Consider the following 24835-nt stretch of genomic DNA (forward strand, 5'->3'; position numbering starts at 1 on the left):
TTCACCACTGATTTGGGAGGGCATATTAATGCTATTTGAACAAACTATTGTACTTCCTTGAGCCAGAATTAGGTTTTATTGCACTATGGAAATCCAGCCAGGAATTAACATTTATGCCTACATAGATGGCAGGGAATTAGGTTTGCTGGATTCCACTATTCTCAGGCCCCTGTTGGTTTTCCGTACTTTTCAAAGCCTTGTTAAATCACATTTGGGTTGGAGCCCCTGGAACTCTGTGATTCATTATTCCTGTTGCATATCTGATCTGCTGTCATTTTTCTACTTCTAATTCAGTTCTGAAACTGTGGGATTAAAATACTTTTTTTTTAAAAAAATGTTGGGGTAGGTGTTCAATATTGTTCAGCTACAATTTTGTATTTTAGCATGTGAGGGGGTTGATGTTGAAATGTCAGCTGCATTGGATTATATTTTTAAAAATGGGGTCTGTGTTTTCAAATTATAGACAAACATAGAGATGGTACGATTTCTGCACTACATCGTTTCCCAGCCTCTCACTGAAACAACGGAATTTGGGTCTGGTATTGAACCCATGATATTGGAAAATCACACAAGTTTTCTGTACCTAAATTCCTAAAAGGTAGGTACAGGATAGTCTGTATTGATTCCTGCTAAACAGGGATACCCTGATCTATTCTGATCATCAATTAGTGGTGGACTGCACCTATGTGAGCATATTAACAAGCTCTCCTTAGATTGATTTTGGCCTCAGTGGGCCAGGCAGAATTGTGCTAGAATATCTGCCAAACAGCTCTAAATTACCGTTGACAAAAAAATGATTAAAAAAAGGCAATTTTCAATCAGAACTCGAGAATGTTACATTTATGTTCATTTAAGCTCATTTAACGAAGACAAATTCCTTGTGTGTCCAATCACACTTGGCCAATAAAGAATTCTATTCTATTCTCTTGCTGACTGCAGCAACAAACTTCTTAACCTGAAAAGTGCTAGATCAAAATCTGTAAACATCAGCTCAAAGTACTGAGTATATTTAATTATTTTTTCTTGAAATATGGTGACATTATTTCATAAACTTTTTGTTCTTGATATCCCGTCCCTTTTTCAAAAATTATAGAAGACTCTTCTGTTTGTGTAAGTTATATCTGTCAACAATTACTGTATTAAATTTTTAATTAATGCATTCATTTTTATTTTTGAATCATGTAAAAGGAACAATATTAAGCCCATTAGATATTAACATAAATTATTTTTCATGAAAACAATATCTTTTAACAAATAAAAGATAGTAATAAGAAGTGACCATGTTTAAATTGTTGCAAATATCTTCCAATATTTGGCAAATAATTTTGATTTTTGCGGACCTATGAGAAGGTGTAAAAGGAACCTCAGGGGTCTTTGGATGCTAGTGTTGGAAGAAATGTCCTTCTGGGTTCAGTTCTAAGTGGGGAAAAAGACACTGGAAACATGGAGACTGCTTGGAAAGATGGCTTAATGGATCACATGGTTTGAGTTCCTGAACAGAAAAGGGCCAAGATCTGAGCATGCCTTGGTTTTATGCCCTCTCTGAGCTTTGAACGTCCTGGGCTACAGGAAGAGTATCCTGATTGGTTGTCAGACTCCTAGGGGGTGGGGGTTTTAGCTAGCCTTGCTGGCTGATGTAATCTCCCCAGGTGCCATGTGGTGAGTTTCTGTTGCTAGATGGATCCTATTGTGTTGTAGGTGATGGTCCATTGACAAAGGTGGGGGGAGGATTGGGTTTCTGCCTCTGGCCCATTGACAAAGGTGGGAGTGGGGAGGCAGGAAGGTGGGAGCTGCTTTGTCTTTGAAACATGTTTCTCCATTTCTCATCCAGGGAAATATATTCTGCCTTTTTAATATTTCCTAAAATATTTCATTCTTCTAGGAAAAGGGTGGGTGCTAACTTCCTACACTAGCACAGGCAGTACCAGGAAGAGATGGGATATATTGTCCACTTCTCTTACTATGTAAGCTCTTCATTCTTTCCTGAATAAAATTATTTTTTCATGTTAAGATGTAACATGGTAATATTTGCTCTACGGCACTGCAGAGAATTTACAGACAGGTAGCTTTTTAAAAAATTTCCAGGAAAAGTCTAAATTCTTAAATAGTTTCTCAAGGACAGATCTCTTCCTTAATATTGAAACTAGACCATCGATTAGAAAGCACACATGAATTTACACATTAGACATTCCTTTGAAATGTCTTCCTTTGAGATTTAACCATGAAATCACGAAGGATGCAGATAGCGGATTGATCTTATCAGAAAATTCACATATAGACATACGAAATGGCTGCCTTTCAGTTCTTTAAATAAAACCATACAGTTCTACAGCCAACTAATTGGAACATGAGACAAAAAGCAAGGAATTCTGCAGCCTGTGAAATGGAGCAGTTGGTGTGAGAATGCTTAAACATTCACACCGTCTAATTTTGCATCATTTCTTCCTGTTCTGGTGAAGCTCTCTGCAGATTAGTGGGAGAGCATTTGCACATTAAAGTTTAAAACAGCAGTAGGTGGGGTTTTTTCCCTCCATGGCCAAAGACTGTAAGTATTTTAGAATTATCATTATTATTATTGATCATTGATCATCGCAGAGTCAGCCAGATATTCAGACTGGGTTTGACATTTTTGTCTACCTATCGAGTTCTTTCCAAGGACCTGGGATGATGATGATGATGATGTTATATATTATTATCTCTTTTACTCATTAAACATGAAACTCAGTCAACTGATCATTTAAAAATGTAGCATAAATACCATTGACTGGTGTTAATGGTTGATACAGGTTGCTGCCAGCGTCCTAGGTATCAACCAAGTATCTTCTTAAAATATACCATGTTCCGAGTAGCACAGTTTTTTGCAGTTCTGCTGGTGTTATTGCAGGAAGCTGCAATTTCTTGATGTGTTTTATAAAATTCTTGGACATGGTACCAGGTGCCCCGACAACAACGGGTATCTCTGTTACATGTTTCATTCATAACCATGTAGTTTCAATGGCCAGGTTGTGATATTTCATGATTTTTTCCAGTTCTTTTTCTTCAACTATTATTATTATTAATTATTATTATTATTATTCAGCAAGGGCTGTAGTGGATGGAAAGTAACATCTGGGATTCACTCAAGGGGCAACATCAGGATTTGAGACTTTTAGAGTGTGTGTGGATTTTATAAATTTTTTTAGAGTCAACCCAGTCTAGTTAAGGCAATGGATAGGAGCAGGGAGACTTGAGTTCTAGTCCTGCTTTAGGGATGGCTTTGGGCGAGTCCCTCTCTTTCAATCTTAGGAAGAAAAGATAAACCACTTCCAACAATGTTGCTTAGAAAACTGTAAGGATTTGGCTAGGGGGTTACCAGGAGTGAAGGCAAATGACTTGAAGGCAAGTGGAAAAAAATAGTAGTTTCAGATTTAGATTTTGTTTCGTTTTCTACAAAAATGGCATCTCTGTTCAGTGGATTCAAACTGAATGTCATTGACTCAAATCTTTGAGAAATCAGGATGAAAACAGTCTGGCTGCAGACCGTTGTTCACCTATGAAAGAAGATTACATTGCATCTGTTTTGTTTTGCCTTCTAAAAATCAGGATATGGAAATATCTTTGCCTAAAGCTCGAAATTAATCAAGTGAGGACAGGTCAGATCAATAGATTGATCAGATTTAGGCAGTTCCTATATTTCTTTGCAGCCCCCCCTTCCATACCAACAAAGATATAGGCTGAACAACCACAATGTGGTTACTGAATTAATCTTGTTTCCAGGTATTCATAATATACTGAAAAGTAAGCTAAGGGGTTTGGGTTTGCCCAACATTGAGTTAGATTTAGTCTTCCAAGGTTTCGGACTTGTGCTGGAGCCCATCCTCAGGGGACTTCTCTTTCTCCAGAATGTGTGCACTGGGTTGTTCTATTTGTTGTATTTATATGATGCCTTGTGTGTGACTTTTTAGTTGTTGATTGGGGTGTTGATGGCCAGCTGTTAAATTGTTGGCCGTTGTTTCCTTGTGCGGCCAAATCCTTGGCTCTACCTGATAAGCTGATGGTAAACCAGCACTCCTGTTGACTGACATGGGGCCATTTCCCAGGCTTTAATCATTGATTCATTCATTCAACTATTGACTGAGTGCTGATTTACCAGGCATCACATAAATATTACACATAGGATAGCTCAGGGGGAAAATGCTCCCGGTTCTGACCGGATCTTGTGATCTGGTAGTGATCACTGAACCAGTGGTTCGGCAATCTGGTAGCGATCGCTGAACCACCGTCGACACCTGACACCCGGGTGTCATTACTTCCTGGTTTTAACCAGGAAGTAGTGTATTTTTTACCTTCTGCGCATGTGCACATGGGACATGTAGACTTCTGAGCCGGTAAGGAAGGTAAGTCACTTTCACCCCTGGAATAGCCCAAAAGCAAACATTCTGGTGAGAGAGAAGCTCCCTGAGGATGGGCTCCAGCAATAGTCTGAAAACTCAGAAGACTAAACCTCTGGTCCCGGTGACCGACCCACATTGGATCCTAGGATGTGCCTTCATTCGTACAAAAATGCTAACCAAGGTTAATGCTTATTAAGTTTAGTATACTGTGCAAATGAAGTCACTAGAGCTTTCACCAATTCAGTGGAGTATCTTGTGCAAATAGCCTTTTCCTACCTGTAGAATTTGCTTCCAGAAAATGCTGAGATAGCGGTTTATATTGAGGGGGATACATCTAAAAAACAGTTCCCTCTCCTATTAGGTACACATATGAAATACATATGTGTGTTTTTGTCAGTATTATGAGAGTAAACAGATTTAATTCTTCTCGTTTTCTTCAGGGCATCTGGGTTCACCACTGTAGAAGCAAAATGTTAAATTAAATAGTGTTTGATCTATTTCAGCACAGGAATACCCAGAAAAAAAATACAAAGAGTCTAAGGAATGTCAGGATATAAACATATTATTTAGCTGTTGTATTTGGTTAGCTGATCTTCATTGTCCTGGAAGACAATAGAGTAGGGGTGTCCAAACTTGGCAACTTTAAGACTTGTGGACTTCAACTCTGGCTGCACTTCAGCTTTGCTGGCTGAGGAATTCTGGGAGTTGAAGTCCACAAGTCTTAAAGTTGCCAAGTTTGGACACTCCTGCAATAGAGCCATCTCTTCTTTTCATAGTGGTGGAGATGAGAAGAGTCAGAGTTTTCCCAACTTTCAAGTTTGAATTAATCAGGGATAAGCAGATCATGAGAAAACAGTCTTGAGTTTCAAATGAAAAATAAAAAAGGCACATATATTTTTGCTCATCTCAGTGTCTCTGATTATGAAGATCCTTCCCAATTATCTCAGCAACTCTGGGGAAGCTCCTGCCTTTCTCAAGAGCTTCCCATCTGCTCTATCCTACTTGCATTTTAAAGCAGAAAACCAACTAAAGGTGTCATTCAAATCTGCCCTTGTTGATCAGCTATACTTCCATTTACTTTGTTCAGTGATCTTCCTTCTGCACATGTAAGCTTCCCTCTTATCCTTTTCGAAAGTGAGAGACTATACAGCAATTTTTTCTTTCCCTTGCTCTATGTGAACAGCACAAAAAAATTATCCTCCCTGCCTTTTCACCCCTTGGACCGCAAAGGGCTAAATTACAAAGATGCGAGTCAGCCGTGTGCTACAGCTGCCAAAAAAGCCAACACAGTTCTAGGCTGCATAAAGAGAGGGATAAAATCAAGATCACGTGAAGTGTTAATATCACTTTATAATGCCTTGGTAAGGCCACACGTGGAATACTGCATCCAGTTTTGGTCGCCACGAAGTAAAAAAGATTTTGAGACTTTAGAAAGAGTGCAGAGAAGAGCAACAAAGATGATTAAGGGACTGGAGGCCAAAACATATGAAGAACAGTTGCAGGAACTGGGTAATCTAGTTTAATGAAAAGAAGGACTAGGCGAGACATGATAGCAGTGTTCCAATATCTCAGGGGCTACCACAAAGAAGAGGGAGTCAAGCTATTCTCCAAAGCAACTGAGGGCAGGACAAGAAGCAATGGGTGGAAACTAATCAAGGAGAGAAGCAACCTATAACTAAGGAGAAATTTCCTGACAGTTAGAACAATCATGGAGAAAGCTAGGGAGTTCCAGAAAAACATCTACTTCTGCTTCATTGACTATGCTAAAGCCTTTGATTGTATGGATCACAACAAATTGTGGCAAGTTCTTAAAGAGATGGGAGTACCAGACCATCTTATTTGTCTCTTGAGAAACCTGTATGCGGGTCAAGAAGCCACAGTGAGAACTGGACACGGAACCACTGATTGGTTCAAAATTGGGAAAGGAGTCCGGCAAGGCTGTATACTATCACCCTGCCTATTTAACTTATATGCAGAACACATCATGAGAAAGGTGGGGCTAGATGAATCAAAAATTGGAATTAAGATTGCCGGAAGAAATATCAACAACCTCAGATATGCAGATGATACCACTCTAATGGCAGAAAGCGAAGAGGAACTAAAGAGTCTCTTGATGTGGGTGAAGGAGGAGAGTGCAAAAGTTGGCTTGAAACTCAACATTAAGAAAACTAAAATCATGGCATCTGGCCCTCTCAATTCCTGGCAGATAGATGGTGAAGAAATGGAGGCAGTGACAGATTTTATTTTCCTGGGCTCCAAGATCACCGCAGATGGGGACTGCAGCCAAGAAATTAAAAGACACTTGCTCCTGGGGAGAAAAGCTATGGCAAATCTAGACAGCGTACTAAAAAGCAGAGACATCACCCTGCCAATAAAAGTGCATATAGTCAAAGCTATGGTTTTCCCAGTTGCAATGTATGGCTGTGAAGGTTGGACCATAAGAAAGGCTGAGCGCCAAAGAATTGAGGCCTTTGAACTCTGGTGCTGGAGAAGACTCCTGCGAGTCCCTTGGACTGCAAGGCAAACAAACAAGTCAGTTCTAGAGGAGATCAACCCTGACTGCTCTTTAGAAGGCCAGATCCTGAAGATGAAACTGAAATACTTTGGCCACCTAATGAGAAAGAAGGACTCACTGGAGAAGAGCCTAATGCTGGGAAAGATTGAGGGCAAAAGAAGAACGGGGCGACAGAGAACGAGGTGGCTGGATGGCGTCACTGAAGCAGTAGGCATGAGTTTAAATGGACTCCAGAGGATGGTAGGGTACAGGAAGGCCTGGAGGAATGTTGTCCATGGGGTCGCTATGGGTCGGACACAACTTTGCAACTAACAACAACAACAAAAAGAAGAATTAATCAGTGGAACAAATTGACTCCAGCAGTTACGAATGCTCCAACACTGGACGTTTTTAAGAAGAGATTGGATAACCATTTGTCTGAAGTGGTGTAGGGTTTCCTGCCTAACCAGGGAGTTGGACTAGAAGACCTCCAAGGTCCCTTCCAACTCTGTTATTCTATCTATATCTGCTACCCTACCGCTTGAATTTAACTATCATGCCTGGAAAGTCATGGCTACTCACTTTATTTGTTACATCTGAATATTTCAATAATAATAATAAATAATACCAACAGTAATACAGGTAGTCCTCGACTTACTACAGTTCATTTAGTGACCGTTCAAAGTTACAATGGTACAGAAAAAAGTGACTTATGACAGTTTTTCATACTTATGACTGTTGCAGAACCCCTAAGGTCACATGATGAAAATTCAGAGGCTTGGCAACTGCCTCATATTTATGCCAGTTGCAGTGTCCTGGAGTCATTTGATCAATTTCTGTGACCTTCTGCGACCTTCTGCCAAGCAAAGTCAATGGGGAAGCCAGATTCACTTAACAACCATGTTACTAACTTAACAAATGCAATGATTCACTTAACAACTTAGCAAAAAAGGTCATAAAATGGGGCAAAACTCACTTAACAACTATTTCACCTAGTAACATAAAGTTTGGGCTCAATTGTGGTCATAACTCGACGACCATCTGTAGGTGCCTAGGATGTAATGCTAAAACAACTGGAGCACCACTTGAACTTCAATGCAACTGACAAAATCACCATCAGTCAATTGCAAAAGGCAGCTTTATTTCAAACAGCTTACATCTTGCGATGACACCATCAAAGAACCTTATCTAACTATCCTAGAAAAGGATAGTTCCCTTGGGAAAAACTGGATAGATGGATAAAAAGGCTAAATTCAGTCTAAATATCTGGAAGACAATGCAACCAATAATAAAAACCAACCATAATAACTGGCAGTGGTGGACTCAGTGGTTATTGGCATACTGAGTGCCATACCAAAAGACCATGAACAGCACTTAGAACATCGATGCATTGACAAAATTTCCATCTGTCAATTATAAAAGACCACAATGTTTGGATCCACATATATATGACACTGATACATTAGGACAGTGATCACAAACCTTTTTGGCACTGAGTGCTGAAAAGGTTGCGCAGAAACATCTTGCACGTGTGCATGTGCTTGTTGGGGCCGCGCCCCGGAAAAACCAAACTTCTGGGTTCTAGCGTGGATGAGCACCTGATGATCAGCTGACCAGCGTGAATGTGCAAGCCAGTTTTCAGAACTGCCGCATGCGCAAAGGGATCGCACTCCAGAAAAGCCGAACTTCTGGGTTCTGGCACACACGCGCATCCAACAATCAGCTGGCTGGTGCACATGTGCACATCGGTTTTCAGCACTCCCACGCATGTGAAGGACATCTGATCATCAGAAACCCAGAAGACAAACAGGCAAGGCTATGTGTGCTGGGCAACATGGCTTCGTGTGCCACTTTGGGCACGCATGCCATAGGTTCATCATCACGGCATTAGGACTTCCTAGGTTCTTGGGAATCATTTGATGCAAATGAAGGCTAAAACCAGCTAAAAAATTGGCAGCTGGAATTTCACATTTTTGTGATTTCACATTATTATTATGAGAATAATAACAACATACAGCCAAGGAGAAAAATTAAAACACATATGATTTTTGTATCCTAGGTTCTGAAATAAACATAACTGTTCTTGACAATTATGATTACTGTATATGTTGGCTTGAGAAAGGGGTATTTTTGCCTCAAGTGATAATGTACCTTAGGATTTTGCTCCCTCACTTAGTCAGGTTATTGATTAAGCCATGATGGTTTAGTAGTTTATTATTTTTTTAACAAATTAGCTGTAATGCTTATTAACCGTGCCAATTTATACAGCATAGTGTTTTCTTACAGGTCATCACTGCATGGACTAACCACCTCACAGTGAATTTTATCTAACCAACTTTTAAAACCACCTAACAAGTCGTTATCTAACCATTATCACTCCTGTTATTAGAAGACATCATAGTTCATTATTTTTTTTTCCTCCTGTGTGCACTGACTCTTCAGAAGGCCTGGTAACCAAGCCCAATGCGAAACAGTTGACAGATCTGGGCATGTTTGGGCTTCAGAAAAGGTGAACTCAGCGATCTTCCAATATCGGAAGGGCTGCCATCCAGAAAAGGGACAAGATTGACTTCTCTTTCCCTCATAGGGCAGGGCCAGAAGCAGGGACTTAGGGTTACAAGCAAAGACATTCAAAAAGGACATCAGAAGGAGCTTTCTGACTATATAAGCTAAAGGCTAGTAGTAGAAAAATCTGCCACCTGAAATGGTGGGTTCTTCTTCATTAAAGGTCTTCAAACGGGCTATCAGAGGTTCCCCAATGGATCCTGCACTGAGCAAGAGGTTGGTTTAGATCAGGGGTCTCCAACCTTGGCAACTTTAAGACTTGTGAACTTCAATTCCCAGAATTCCTCAGCCAGCAAAGAATTCTGGGACTTGAATTCTGTGACTCCACAAGTCTTAAAGTTGCCAAGGTTGGAGACCTCTGGTTTAGATTACCTTCTTGGTGTCTTCCAACTCTTATTTGGTGTTCAATTCATATGAATTATGATTCAGCAAATTGAAATAAAGAAAATGTCTTAAGCCAAGCAGTATTCTCTGCCCTATGCGCACTTCCACATGCAGCTTTAGTGCCAGGGTAGATTTGCACCATCCCCCAAATTATTTCATGCTGTTCCTGCTAATATGCACCTGTACCAATTCATTTCTGCGGATCAGAACATATGGCAAAACGTCTCTTTTGAAACTGATGAATATATTTTTTTCAATTGGTAGCAATTCTTGCTTTCCAGCTCCTTTACCCTCCATGCTCTAGTACTGTGGAGTTATTGGGAGTCAGACAGGAGCCAAATTCAATTAAATAATAATCTCATAATGGGATTCAAAATGACCAGGTTTGCGTTGCTAAAACAAATGCCGTGAGACATGAGTAATACTATCCCATGGGATAGTTATGGGAGGAAAATGTTCTTGGCTCATCCAGTTCTCCACCACTGAGTGAGAACACTTATGGACACTAGAAAAATGATTAATAACAATGTTGGTGCATTAGCCAAACATGATTGAGCCCATATATCTGATTGAGCATTATGATGGTGCTCTTCTGTTGCTTAATTGTTTGATTCATAAGCTCCCCTAATGTGTTGCACATCTGTGAGAGGGAAAACCTAACAAAGATAATACTTAAAGTAGGCGTTCTTCCAACCCTAGATAAAATACATCTTATTGGAAAAAGCAAGCGTTAGGATGTTTGTGATTACTTTTTGGTGGGATGGGGCTCAAACTTCGTGGCCTACTTGGGGGTTGAGGAAATGTGGAAGAAACCTAAGGAAAGCTTAAGGAAAGAGGAAAAAAAACCTAAGGCTCTTCGACATAATTGGGGTTCTTTCCTCCAGGAAATGGGGCTGAAAAGTATCCTCCCCATACTTTGCATGGCCTTTATTCAGCCCACTCATAATTATTATTATTTTATTATTTTATTAAATTTTTATACCGCCCTTGTCCCGAAGGACTCAGGGCGGTGTACAGCCGGAATAAAATACAAAATATGTACAATTAAAAGAAATTAAAATAAACTATTACAAAATGGCCGGTAATTTAAAAAATTTAAAAATTTAAAATATTACTAAAACCCCAATTTAAAATCCACTATTTATGCCAGTCCTGCTTGAATGAATAAATATGTTTTTAGCTCACGACGAAAGGTCCGAAGATCAGGCACTTGACGTAAGCCAGGGGGGAGTTCGTTCCAGAGCGTCGGTGCTCCCACAGAGAAGGCCCTACTCCTGGGGGCCGCCAGCCGACATTGTTTGGCGGACGGCACCCTGAGAAGGCCCTCTCTGTGGGAGCGTACGGGTCGATGGGAGGCATAAGGTAACAGCAGGCGGTCTCGTAAGTACCCGGGTCCTAAGCCACGGAGCGCTTTAAAGGTGGTAACCAGGATATTGAAGCGCACCCGAAAGACTACAGGAAGCCAGTGCAGACTACGGAGCAGTGGTGTTACATGGGAGCCACGAACGGCTCCCATTACCACTCGCGCAGCTGCATTCTGAACCAACTGCAGCCTCCGGGTGCACCTCAAGGGCAGCCCCATGTAGAGAGCATTGCAATAATCCAGCCGAGACGTAACCAGAGCGTGAGTGACTGTGCATAAGGCATCCCGGTCAAGGAAGGGACGCAACTGGCGAACCAAGCGAACTTGGTAAAAGGCCCTCCTGGCGACGGCCGCCAGATGTTCATCAAAGGACATAAGGCTAAGGAATAGTACTGTCCTTACCACTTTAAAATAGAATAATTTATGGAAGAAGCACGGTGGCTTACATGGTTAGGATGCTGGGTTGGAGGTTAGCAAGCTCGTGTTTGAAATCTGTGTGCTGGCATGGGGAAGGGGGAAGGTGAGTTTTTTTGCTATACACTGAAAGTAAATGGCATTTTCCAGCAAAAACATCGCAAATTTTGGTCACATGGCTGAAGGACACTGTCAGGGTTCCATGATGTGTCAATATGACATCTTCAATAAAATGGAACTTTGAGGAAATTCAAGCCTCGGAGTTTTCTTTCGTTGGGGGTGTTACTTAGAACCCTGACATTAACCCAAATCTCTATTCAATCCCTCCTCCCATTTTTCCACAGAAGAATATGTGGCAGGCCTGAAGGCCCAAATGTAAAAGATGGCTTCCAGGTCTGACAGACACGACAAACAGCCATAAATGCAGAACAAATGCCAAACTCCCAAAATGCCACATGACTGGGAAGGGCTGCAGACTTTGGAACTTCGAACCCAGGTTGTAAGTCCCTTTTATGGACTTTTGAAGTCTGTTGTAACTTCATAAGTCAAGGACTACCTGCATTTATAAAGCAGCAGATGATGGATGTAATTTGGAGTGCAGGTATAATCTTGAAAGAAAGGAAGCATTTATTCAAGATTACTTTTTGTGTAAGTGAATTTAGATTTAATTTAATTAAGTTCCATTCATTATCTGATAAGTGACAGTCCTCATGATTACTGATTGCATTAAAAAAGGATGACAAAGATTTGGAGACAGAGAGCAATGACAGCTAAAAAGCCAGGGGTGTGGAGGGGAGGGGAATTTCTAAAACTTGCATTTTACACTGAATCAACCAGTTAACAATTTCATGCAACTTGGCAAACATTTGTGTTAGTCAGCTAAATTGAGACGCAAGGAGCTATATATATAAAAACCTTCTCTCCTAAAGTCTGTAGAGATTCTCAGTCATCCAGGTCATGGTTGTCCCAAAGGTGCTTTTTCAGGAGGCAACTGGACTTTGTTTTTTCTTTTGAAAATGTTTTGCTTCTCATCCAAGAAGCTTCTTCAACTCTGACAGGACAGTGGGGAAGGAAAGGATTTATATGAGCTGAAGAAGCTTCTTGGATGAGAAGCGAAACGTCTTCAAAAGAAAAAACAAGAAAGTCCAGTTGCCTCATGAAAAAGCACCTTTGGGACAACCATGACCTGGATGACTGAGAATCTCTACATACATTTAGCTATACAATTTGGGATGAACACCCTTTGAATGGTGTGGGAGTAGGAATGGATTTCCAGAGGAAAAGTTGCAGACTACAGGAACCAGGAGCACCACTCAGGTGACCCTGAAGACACTGATAAACCTCCAAGTGCTTCAACAACCCGCCAAAAGGATGCAGATTACCAGCTGTCTGAAAGGAATATAAATCCTTCCATTCCCCACTATCCTGTCAGAGCTGAAGAAGCTTCTTGGATGAGAAGCAAACTGTCTTCAAAAGAAAAAACAAGAATGTCCAGTTGCCTCCTGAAAAAGGCACCTTTAGGGCTTCTCTACCAAAAAACACCACTCGTTTTCCTCTTTGCATGTCATAGCACAAGCTTCTGAGATTTTTGAAACATGCCCACAAGCTTCCTTCTGAAAATGTATATACCATATAAGAACTATACATTTGTTTCTCATTTTAATAAGGAAGACAAAATAAACTAATGTCAAGGCAAATCTGTCCCTGCTTCTTCTGAGATTGCTTTTTCCACCCTTTTAAAATTGCACAAGACAAAGCTTTTCACATCTGCATTTTCACCAATTGCTGTATAGCCATGCTGAGATATCTGATATCTCCATCTGTTGCGTTTCTAATTATTGCGGCTTGATAAATGGCAAGCACAAAGGGAACAAGATTCTCCTTAAAAAAGTGGGACAGCATTTAATGAGGGGTGATGGCAGAGCTAGAAAACAGGTGCATCTTCTTAAAATTATAAAGGCAGGCAACTGCTAGACCATGAGACTAAAACTTAAAACACTTGCCATTAAATAACCACCACCACAATAACAACAACAACAACAACAACAACAATAATAATAATAATTTGTATTGCAATGTGGACCTTTCAAGAGCATTCCATATCTCTTAGCAGGTAGAGTAAATGTTCAAATGCAATGGGAAATATCTTCCCACTTATTACTATAACCATGTGCTTGTATCTTTAAATTCATATTGTTTTTACTTGTTTCCTAGTATGATTTGATAGCTTATTAGTAGCCTTACCATTAAGTGTTGTATCTTTTTATTCTTGATGAATGTATTTTATTCTCCTTATGTATACTAAGAGCATATACACCAAAGACAAATTCCTTGTGTGTCCAATCACACTTAACCAATAAAAATTCTATTCTATTCTATATTGTTCCTTGTGGCTTCATGTAAGATGCTCAGTTTGTTTAATGTGCACAATACAATGAATAATCCAGTTCCCTTATCATACAAAGCCACAACAAAACAATAAAAAGTTAGGCTATCAAACTTAGTGTTTTATGATAATTGAGCTGCTGCAGGACTTGTTAAGCTTGCTGCACACAACACTATAGATTAAACTAAGAATGTACAAAAAGAGCCTTATTATAACCTACAGCGCTGCATGCACTTTTTCAAAGAGCAAGAGTCACTGAAACTACTGAATAAGTATGCGTAGGATTCTGCTAAGGCGACTCAACTATAACTCACAAAGATGCTAAAATGGACCACTGTATATCCTGCAAAGTTTATATCCTGCAAAGGATTGGATGAAAATGATCAATGTTGATTTTATTGGTTAAATTATTATTTGATTATGTGCCATCAAATCGCTTTTGACTCCAAGCAACCACATAGATTTTCTCCATGACGATCTGTCCCTAACCTGGTTTTCCAGATTTTCCAACTGTGCATTCATAGATATTGTGACTTAGTCCATCCACCTTGCTGCTGCTCGTCCATCGGCCATATAAAGGACTATAGGTAGTTTTTCTTGAGAGATGATTAACCTAATATTTCCTATCCAATTCACTAAAAGTCCTTCAAGTTTGTCTATAATCAATAGAAAACCAAGTAGCCATATAAAGTATGGCTGATAGAAAACAAAATTTATATTGCAGGGTTGAACTGTGGGGTCCTTGCTGCTCTATGAGCTTGGTGGTTTTCTTGCAGATGTTTCATTACCCAACTAGGTACCGTAACATCATCAGTACAAAGTAAGCAGGTATCGGTGCAAAGTAATTAGGCTAAATGATGATGTTACCTAGTGTGGTAAGGAAATGACTGCAAGAAAACTATCAAGCTCAAAGAGCATCAAAGTCCCCACAAAGTATGGCTAATTGAAAGAATGTTGCTCAGATACAATTCCCGGAACTTTTAGCCAGCTTGTGAATATAGATCAGGATCATGCGAAGAGCCACAGGTTCTCTATCTTTGATGTAAAGCAAAATATGCCAGCTAAAAAACAGTACACTGTACCAAACCCAGATAAATGAACCGTGCTGGACAGTGGTAGCTAAGAACATTGATCTGGACGACCCTCACTGAAATCCATGCTTAATTGTGAACTCACTGCTTCTCTCCACCCTTTCCTACCTCTCCTGGATTTAGAGAATGATTATGTGCTATCAAGTTGATGTCAACTTTTAGCAACAAACCTAGACAGATCCTCTCAGAGAGGAGTATATTTACTAAATGGCTATGTTCGGATAACATGCTTAACCATGTTGGGATAGTTTTAATATTGGATCAACCAAGATTGCTACTGAAACTGCAGGTAGGATATCTTCTGGAGGTCACTAGGCAGACAAACAGATGATAGGTCAAACTTCTGTTTAGAACAGGGGTCTTCAACCTTGGCAACTTTAAGCCTGGAGGACTTCAACTCCCAGAATCCCCCAGCCAGCTTTGCAAAGCTGGCTGGGGGATTCTGGGAGTTGAAGTCCTCCAGGCTTAAAGTTGCCAAGGTTGGAGACCCCTGGTTTAGAATATCCTGAGTGAGTTACTCTGAGTTATTATATCCTGAGTTTTAACAGTGAAAAGGATTGGGGAGGGGTTTTTTTGTTGAAGTTTTTCCTGCTATAGAGATTTCCTTCTCATGAAAAGAGACAATGGAATTATTTGCACCAATGGATATTACTCAGTAGCCTGGTCTTCACAAAATACTAAACTGGACCATTAGAGGGATTAGTGCATTGTGAAAAATTTATAAAAGAGTCTATGATCCAGATGTTAGATTGAGATGTTAGAATTAATCCAGATCTGGCACAGCACAGATCATGTACAGGGTTAAAGTAACTGCACTCAATCAGTTGTGAAAACCTAACTGATTATCCACTTCAGCTTGAGTTTATCAGCCTTAATTTTCTGATTAAACAAGCCCAAAGAAAAGCCAAACAATTAATGCAAAGATTTAAAAAAAATTAGAACTCAATCTGATAAACACGTTTTTGTGCAGCCCTATTTATTTTCCTAGCATACATAGCCAAGGATACGTTCTAAGAGGGGGTGTAAGAGTGGATGGAGAATTTTCCTCCCCCGGCAGCATGTATACCTTATGAACTACTCACTCTAATCTTTTCTCCATTGAAATGCAGAGTATCGCCACGGATCTTTCAATCTACTTCCGGAAGACTGCGCATAGTCTTCTTCTGAACTCTCCACTTACAGGAGCAGCCACCTGGAAGACCTCGGATGCTGACACTGCCCACTTCATTCAGAGCAACCTATAGCTGGCAGTGAGAGTATCCTTTTTGAAGTCTGACAGGTGGGATGTACACCTACCTGCAGGGTATTTACAGGGAAAGAGGCGATAGGCGGGAAGTCCATGATCTGAAGGTCGTGAACGTGGCCATTCATGACCACGGCAGGTAGGTAGACACGGCGGGCCTTGGTGGGGACACAGACCTCGCTGAACTCGTTGTACAGGAACTGGTGGACAATGGCACTCTTCCCGACCCCTTGAGCACCCAGCACGGCAATCTTGAAAGTTGTCACCATGCCTCCCGGCCACAACCCCCGTGCACAACGTGGTGATCAGCTCCTTGGCGCAGTCCGCTGCCTTTGCACTGCCAGGAAGGCCCCTGGGCTGCATATTCTGGCAGCTGTGGATTCAGCCACAGTCAGCAACCATTTCCTCACTGGCTTGGCCTGTCACTGGAAGAGCAAAAGAAATCTCGTCAAGCTAGAGAAACTGAGAGAAGTCCTGCTAGAGCAGAGCAAGGGTCCCTCCAGGCCAGTTTCACAACAGTCAATCAGGTACCTACATAGAAAATATGAAGGCAGCATCTCTTCTCTATCACTTCCCCCAGCAACTGCAATCTAGTGATTGATTGCCCCTAGTTATGGAGGCTTCACATTCCTTTGGAACTAGTAGATAATAAGGGATCTCTTTTTCTCCTTGAGTTTGTTAACCCCTTTAATACTAATACTTCAGTACCAGAAGCACCAAAGTGCATCTGTGAGGAAAGGATTTGCTGACGACAACATCGTTGCCCGGGGGGACACCTGGCTGGGGGCTCCTTTCATGTCTCTGTGAAGTTGCCCATTGAAGTGGTGCCCATTTATCTACTCATGGTCACTGCTTTTGAACCACTGGGTTGGCAGGGGCTGGAGCATGTGACAGGAGCTCATCCCAACCCGTAATAGCAATGGGTCTCGAACGCAAGCCTGCCAATAGCCAACCCAGTGTTCAAAATTCGTGAGCACCGCGCTCCTTCATTACACTTTTAAGCTGAAAACTCACACCACACAGTGGCGTAAACTTGATGTTTATCCTACATGAATATTTTTGGGTGAATATCGGGCGTTGAAATATACAGAACATGACTCTGTATTCCTCTTTCCTGATAAACCCAAAAGTCCTCAGCCATTTCAGATGTCTATATGGTTGTTCTAGGGTTTCCACCAGCTTCACATATTGCATGACGCTATGGATGTCTAACCATGGTTTATGGAATAAAATTCGATTTGGTTAGACTTGTGCAAAATACCAATGCTTATCCATGCCTGACAGATCCTTGTGGCTGCACTCACACAACATGGTAATCCATATACTGTACGGATAGATCATGTGGTTTAGCACAAGAGTGGTCAACTGGAGCCTCTGTCCAAAACAGCCCTTAATTTCTGCTTTTTTATTGTCAGAAACCTGATTATAATTAATGAAAAGTGGCAGCAGATTTCCTGGCTAGTTTGAATTGAAGCCCACAAGGAAACTGTAGTATATTCCCTGAAATAGCTGTAACGTAGTTAGGAAACAACCCCTCCCCCCAGACTGTACTGTCCATCGGTAAATTTCAAACTTTTTGCCTTTTGTAGCTTTCACTCCCCCACAAAGTTGCGAATAGCCTTTGGTTACTACTAAGATATTGACTATTCCTGCTTCCTTCATAATATTTGAACATTGTGTTGATTCTGATTGTTATTTTTAGTTGATATTTTAATCCAGTTGTGTAAACCACTTATAGTTAGTTCCCAAGTTATGATCATAATGAAGCCTGTCCATCATGGTCATAACTCGTGATGGTCGTAACTCAGATCATCCATAGGATGACCTGATTTTATGAGCTTTTTTGTGGCAGCCATTAAGCAAATGCCTTGGTCATTAAACAGACCCATGATTTGCTAAAAAAACCAGAAATAAATACCAGTTTTCAGCAAAAAATTCAGTAAAGCTCGGTCATGTGATGGCAGGACATTGTAAACGGTTTTAAAGTTGGCCTAACAGTCACATGACTACAAGGGAAGGTGACCATCAGCACTTCAAATCTGGATCATAACAACCCTCAGGGAGGTCTATTGTAACTTTGAACAGTCACTGAGTGACTTGCCATAAATCAAGGACTACCTGTACCTCTACGGTGGCGCAGTGGTTAGAGTGCAGTACTTCAGGCTACTTCTACTGACTGCCGGCTGACTGCAATTTGGCAGTTCAAATCTCACCAGGCTCAAGGTTGACTCATTCTTCCATCCTTCCGAGGTGGGTAAAATGAGGACTCAAATTGTTGGGGGCAATAGGCTGACTCTGTAAACCACTTAGAGAGGGCTGTAAAGCGGTAAAGTCATTTAGCTATTGCTAAAGTCATTTTGTGATTGAAATGGCATATAATCTGATAAATAAGCAAATATGTTCGAGAAAGGAAACTTGCTCTATTCTATTGCATTCAGCCTGAGCAATTGTTAGGTAGTTTATCTTAGGAAAAAAAAACATCAGAATTTTTTTTTAGTTGATATTTTAATCCAGTTGTGTAAACCACTTACAGTTAGTTCCCAAGTTATGACCATAATGAAGCCTGTCCATTTTTCCCTTAGAAAAATTCCATACCTTTGAAAAGCAAAAACCAGGTAAAAATCACACCATTGATACTTTCTTTGCTTGTATTTTGAAGATAAATTTTAACAGGGGAAGAAGATATGTTTCTCTTGCTCTTCCTTTTTTATATTTAGCGCTGGTTGATATTTCTTCAATAAATACAAGTCAAGATGAAGTTAATTAAACTGTTATGTCACTGCTGTATGTGTCTAATATAATCACCTAATGTAATGTACTAATCATTTCAACATAATTAAGCCATGTGCTGTGTTAGTTGAGGAAGCCTCTAAAACAATGCCTCTCAATCTTGGAAGCTTGAAGTCATGTGGACTTCAACTCCCAGAATTCCCCAGACAGCATAATTATATGAGAAATTATAGCATAATTTCTTCCTTCTCCCCATCATTCCAGTATAAATTCAGCATTCTTAATTCCTCAGCAGTCAGGCAGAACATATAGATAGTCCTCAATTTACAACAGTTTGTTTGGTGACCATTTGAAGTTACAACGCCACTGAAAAAAGCAATTTACAGCCGTTTTTCACATTTATGAAATCAGTTGCACAGATTAAATATGTCCTTTTGCATCCTGAATGACCAGTGCTATATTTTCTTTTTCTGAACTCAGCAACTCCAATACTGTCTCACAAATCTTTTCTTTTTCTTTTGTTTTTACAGAAAAGGGAAGACTAATAAACGGCACTTTTTAATAGAATTAGAATAAACTGCATCATAGAGCAGAATTTGGTACGTGATGTTTTCCAGGTATTTTAGCCTAGGTCCCATAATTCCCTGTATTTGGGCTGTGCTGGCTGGATCTGACTTTATATTTCGTTTTGGTTCACAAGAAGATATATTAAAAATAATCAAGATTGATAAAGCCCAGAACCCTTTTCATACAAGCATTGCATGCCCCACACACATAAAAGGGGGATAGGATTTCAATTATACTGTCATGGCTGCCATCTTGATATTTTAAACACACACACATGCACCAGTTTGGTCTAGTGGTTAAGGTACCAGTATTTAAACTACGAGGTTGTAAGTTCTAGTCTTGCCTTAGGCATGAAAGTCTGCTGGATGATCTTGGGCCAGTCACTCTCTCTTAGCCCAACCCCTCACAGGATTGTTGTTGTGGGGAAAATAGGAGGAGGAAGGTATCTTCGCTGCCTTGAGTTATTTATAAAAATAGTAAAGGCAGGATATAGATAGGTAGATAGGTGGATAGGTGGATAGATGGATGGATGGATGGATGGATGAATGGATGGATAGATGATAATAAAGCTCTTGCTTTCAAGGCCAAAATGCTCTGTTCTTTCAATTTATCCTCTCAGGCAGTTTTCAATGGTTTCGCCAACTGCTCTACCATTCTTCATATGTGTCCTACCTTGACTCAGTTTTTCAAAACAGAGGCACAAAGAATTGGACCAATACTTAAAATGAGGTTTGATGAAAAAATCATATTTCCAACAGTTATCATCCTTAATTTTCTAAAAGAAAACATACTGGCCTTCAAAACTTCTGAGTTGTATTGAAGGGACTGGAATCAAAATAGAAAGTTCAGTATTACCATAGCGTGGCTTTCTTTGAAATATTCCCCAAGATCTGTCTAACTTTGCAACATAATAAGTTAATTCACTTGTTTTTATGTAGGTGCCAGTTTTACAAATAGCAAAATAAAAAGGACACTATTACTTAGTGTGGTTTAGCAAATCCTGCATCGAGCATGGGGCAGATTTGAAAAATTCTGTGGCTCCTCTTGATCTTGTTATTTTATTTTCCTTGAATCGACGGCATTAAGAAGAACAGTTAATAGCATTGGCTGAAAAATTAACACAACAGCACATAGTTTTGATGAATGAGACTGAGGGAACATTTTTTCATCTTTAATGGAGACGTGAAAAAGTTAGAATAGTGGGATCAAGTATGTTCTTCAATGCAGTAGATTTAAAAAATGTATGTACAATTGAAATCAGTGGTGTTTCATTTTGGCTTAATGGACAAGCAAAGAGAGACATTTTATGGAACTTTGCGATTATATATGATAACTGCAGCAAATGTTTTATATGCTCAAAGGTGGAAAGATTTACAAATATGTATAATGGGAAGAATGAAGAATGAAGAATTGACAGAAATGGTGAAATTGACAGACTTGATGAAAGAAAATACTTTGACAAATTTTATTTCTACTTGGAAATTGTTTTCGGATTTTTTGCAAGAAACGAAAAGTTATTTTGGAGATTTAATAATTGGAACTATATGTCATTATGGAAACAATTTGGACAAATGTTAAACTTAGAGTAAAAGTTTACCACATTTTTTTACTTATATTGGTACCAAAAAATATTGGAAGTCATTGTTTTTTTATTTTGCTTTCTTTTTTGCACTTTTTCTGAGCTTTTTTTTGGTTTCAAATCTTTTTTTATATTTATCTTTAAAACTTTGTTTTTTAAATATCAATAAAGTTATATAAGAAGAAAAGATTTTTTTTAACTGAGGATTGTTTTATTCAAATTTGATCTCAGTTTTTAACTGAACCAGTAAAATAGTTTGTAATAGATTGGGTCATCTTTTTGAGCAGAAATAGTGAACACAGATATTTACAACTTCACACCCATCTAAAGATTTCAAACACATTTCCTCATGCTAGATTGCATTTCTTTCCCCCACCACACCTTTCAAACTTCATTATTATACTGTTTTGAACACTGGTTGATATAGTGTGAGTCTTTTTAAAAATAAAAACAGCAGACAAAGCAGAAGAGCCTTCAAATAGGATATTAATATCGCTTCTAGTAAAATGAGAGATCCCATGGATTTGCAGGTAGAAACTACCTTCTCTCTTCCCAGCTAGAGTGACCAAAGACAGTCCTTTACTAGAAGGGATATTAATCAACTCAGCAAAATGCTGAGAATAAAGAACAAAGCCTTGTTAAAGAAATAAAGTGAGGTTCATGGGGGCAGGTGATGGAATAGTCATATGAAAAGCCTTTTCCATCAGCAGCTAACCTGGTGCCTTCAGGAAGCCTACAAGTAGGATGATCAACATCAACACTTCTTAGATATTTTCCCTTAGCAACTGATATTCAGGAATGACCTTCCCCTGTAAATGTGATTCCTACACTAAAAAAAATATCAGACTTAGATTTCCCTCAGTCCCTATTAAAGCTACTTTTCTATTTAGCTCAATACAGGTAGTCCTCGACTTACAACAGTTCATTTAGCAGCCGTTCAAAGTTACAACAGCACCGAAAAAAGTGACTTATGACTGTTATCATAGTTACAAGCTTTGCAGCATTCTCATGATGATATAATCAAAATTCAGATGCTTAGCAACTGGTTCATATTTATGATGGCTGCAGTGTCCCAAGGTCATGTGATCATCTTTTATGACCTTCTGACAAGCAAAATCAATGCCAGATTCACTTAACAACCGGATTACTAACTTATCAACTGCACGATTCACTTAACAACTGAAAAAAAGGTTGTTAAACAGGGCAAAACTCACTTTAAAAATGTCTCACTTAACAACATAAATCTTCTGTTCTGCTTCAATTGTGGTCGTAAGTTGACCATAACTTATATATGTATTTTTGTCACTTTGTTTCATTTTCATACTGCCCTCCCTAAATAGTTCAGGTTAGTTTACATTAATTTTTAAACCATTTAAAAATAAAGCCAAATAGAATAAAATTAGTGTAAACATCATATTAAAAGGACTAAAGGTGACAAAATCCAGAAAAAATGATATGTGTCTGCGGGTCTCTTGAAGGCATCTAAAGAAGACAGACATTTGCTATCTATCAGGCATGCCTTCTGCAAACCAGGGTCTGAGAAGTCCTCATCCCAAGTTGATGGGATGACTTGGTCACACTTGAAGAACTTATTTTGGTAATGTTCATGTGCATGGGGATCATGTAAACTAAAACATTTTCTTAGGTAAATTACGCCTAACTATCTACGGTTTTAAAAGTAATAAGTAGCAATTAGCCAAAGAACAGGAATTATAATATAGCTTCCCCAAATTTCTCTAAAAATCAATCATGTTTTCAGTTGAATTTTCTGTATTACATAGAAAGACTTCTATAGGACATGTGGTGGCAATACATGCTGCTGCAGCATAGAATAAAACATATCTGAACATATGTGTTATACTTTGCCTAAGGTAATTCTCTTCAACTGAGGTTGTGACAGAGTCATGATTGGTGATAAAGTCTTAGTCTCATCTTGAAAAGCAGGATGAGACCAGTATCCAAAAGCATTCTCAAACTGCGTATCTGTTTTTTTCTGGGGAATATATCCTATCCAGAAAAAGAGAACCCATCCTAGCCGTCAGATCATGATCCTTCATAATGAGCATCTTTACCTTTCTTGGATTCAGTTTCAACTATTATCTTTTATTAATCCTATTATTGCTAGAAGATGGACAAATAATTCCTTCAACATTGTCAAACTATTTACTAAGTCTGCACTATTAATCTTCTCATCATTCCCACCACCCATCTCCTTCCACTTATGACTGTATGACTGTAACTTTGTTGCTTGCATCTTTACAATTTATACTGATATTGTTTCCTGATTGTTTACTTGTAACCTATGACTATCATTAACTGTTGTACCTTATGATTCTTAATGAATGTATCTTTTCTTTTATGTACACTGAGAGCATATGCATCAAGACAATTTCCTTGTGTTTCCAATCACACTTGCCCAATAAAAAATTCTATTCTATTTACTAATACCTAAGCTAATATCTAAGACAGGTGACATAGGGAAATAAAGAAGGTCATTCAGATAAAAATTCTTGATGACCTCTCCCAATGTCAAAAAGCATTGGAAATGCAATGGAGCCTTGAGATATTCCATATAAGTGCCACCATTTTGAGGAGCAACTGGCACTAAGCGGTACCATATGAGATCTCCATGAAAGAAGAAAATGGAACCATTGCAATGGACTGTATTCCCACTTCTCTCAAGTGATACAGAAAACTATTATGGCTAAACTTATTGAAAGTTACTAAGGAATCCAAGACAACCAAGGCAGTCACGCTGTCTCTATCAGTCATTTGTTGAAGGTCATCTATGAGATCAGAGAATGTCTTCTCAGTCTCCTAATCCCACTGTAAAACTGGTCTGAACTGAAGTAAATCTTAGTGTTTCTCAACCATGGCAAGTTTAAGATGTGTGGACTTCTACTTCCAGAATTCCCCAGTCAAGGGAATTCTGGGAGTCAAAGTCTAGACATTTTAAAGTCACCAAGATTGAGAAATGCCGGTCTAGATATTTCCTGCAAGAACTCTTCAAGTTGATTAGCCATTATTTTCCCTAACCCCTTTCCCTCTTCAGATATGTATAACTGTTATTTCTTTTAAACAAGGAAATTCTCTTCTCTCTCTGTGATGCATTATTGTTGTCTCCTAAGTCAATTCTCACTACTCCTTACACAACAAGGTCACCCTTATCAGGCATGGATCTAAAGAATGGATGGCAAGCTAGTCCACCCCAAGCAATGCCATATTCTCAGGTATAACATTCTGAAAACAATCCAATTTATGAAAATCATTGGACCTTCTCTTTGTTGTCTCTTGCAAAAATACTTGTCAACTCATGTGCAAAAGATTTTATCAGAAAACAGCTAATTTGAAAATCACATTAAGACATTGTTTCTGGGAGCCAAGGAGCTTGAATGAAACTGTTAATTTCCTAGCAAGGCTCTGCTAGAAATCTGCGCATCGATAGGTGCATAATAAACTTGAAGTCCCAGGGCTGCATGTAGCCTCCTCCAACAACTGATGTTTGTCCCTCAAGTCACCTCTAATCATAACTGCTGACAATTGGAGCAGCTCTTACCCCATGCAAATTACTAAACAAAGGGTCCTCTATCCTTGCAATATGGCTTCCAAATTCACAGAAAGAGTTTGGAGACATTATACGATCTAG

General features: G+C 39.4%; 1 protein-coding gene across 2 annotated transcripts in view; it reads right to left on the minus strand.

Moving 5' to 3' along the window:
* Positions 1-24835, minus strand: part of RASL10B (RAS like family 10 member B) — a 45119-nt gene that overhangs the window by 16984 nt on the left and 3300 nt on the right. Inside the window, exon 2 of one of the 2 annotated variants that reach the window (XM_058164451.1) lies at positions 16367-16738. The exons of the other annotated variant lie outside the window; for it this stretch is intronic. Within the exon in view, the coding sequence (XP_058020434.1) occupies positions 16367-16582 (216 nt within the window). The 5' untranslated portion in view covers positions 16583-16738. The remainder of the gene's footprint in view (positions 1-16366; positions 16739-24835) is intronic. 2 annotated transcript variants of the gene reach the window in all.

The sequence above is a fragment of the Ahaetulla prasina genome, chromosome 1 (assembly GCF_028640845.1).
Source record: "Ahaetulla prasina isolate Xishuangbanna chromosome 1, ASM2864084v1, whole genome shotgun sequence".
NCBI lineage: Eukaryota > Metazoa > Chordata > Lepidosauria > Squamata > Colubridae > Ahaetulla > Ahaetulla prasina.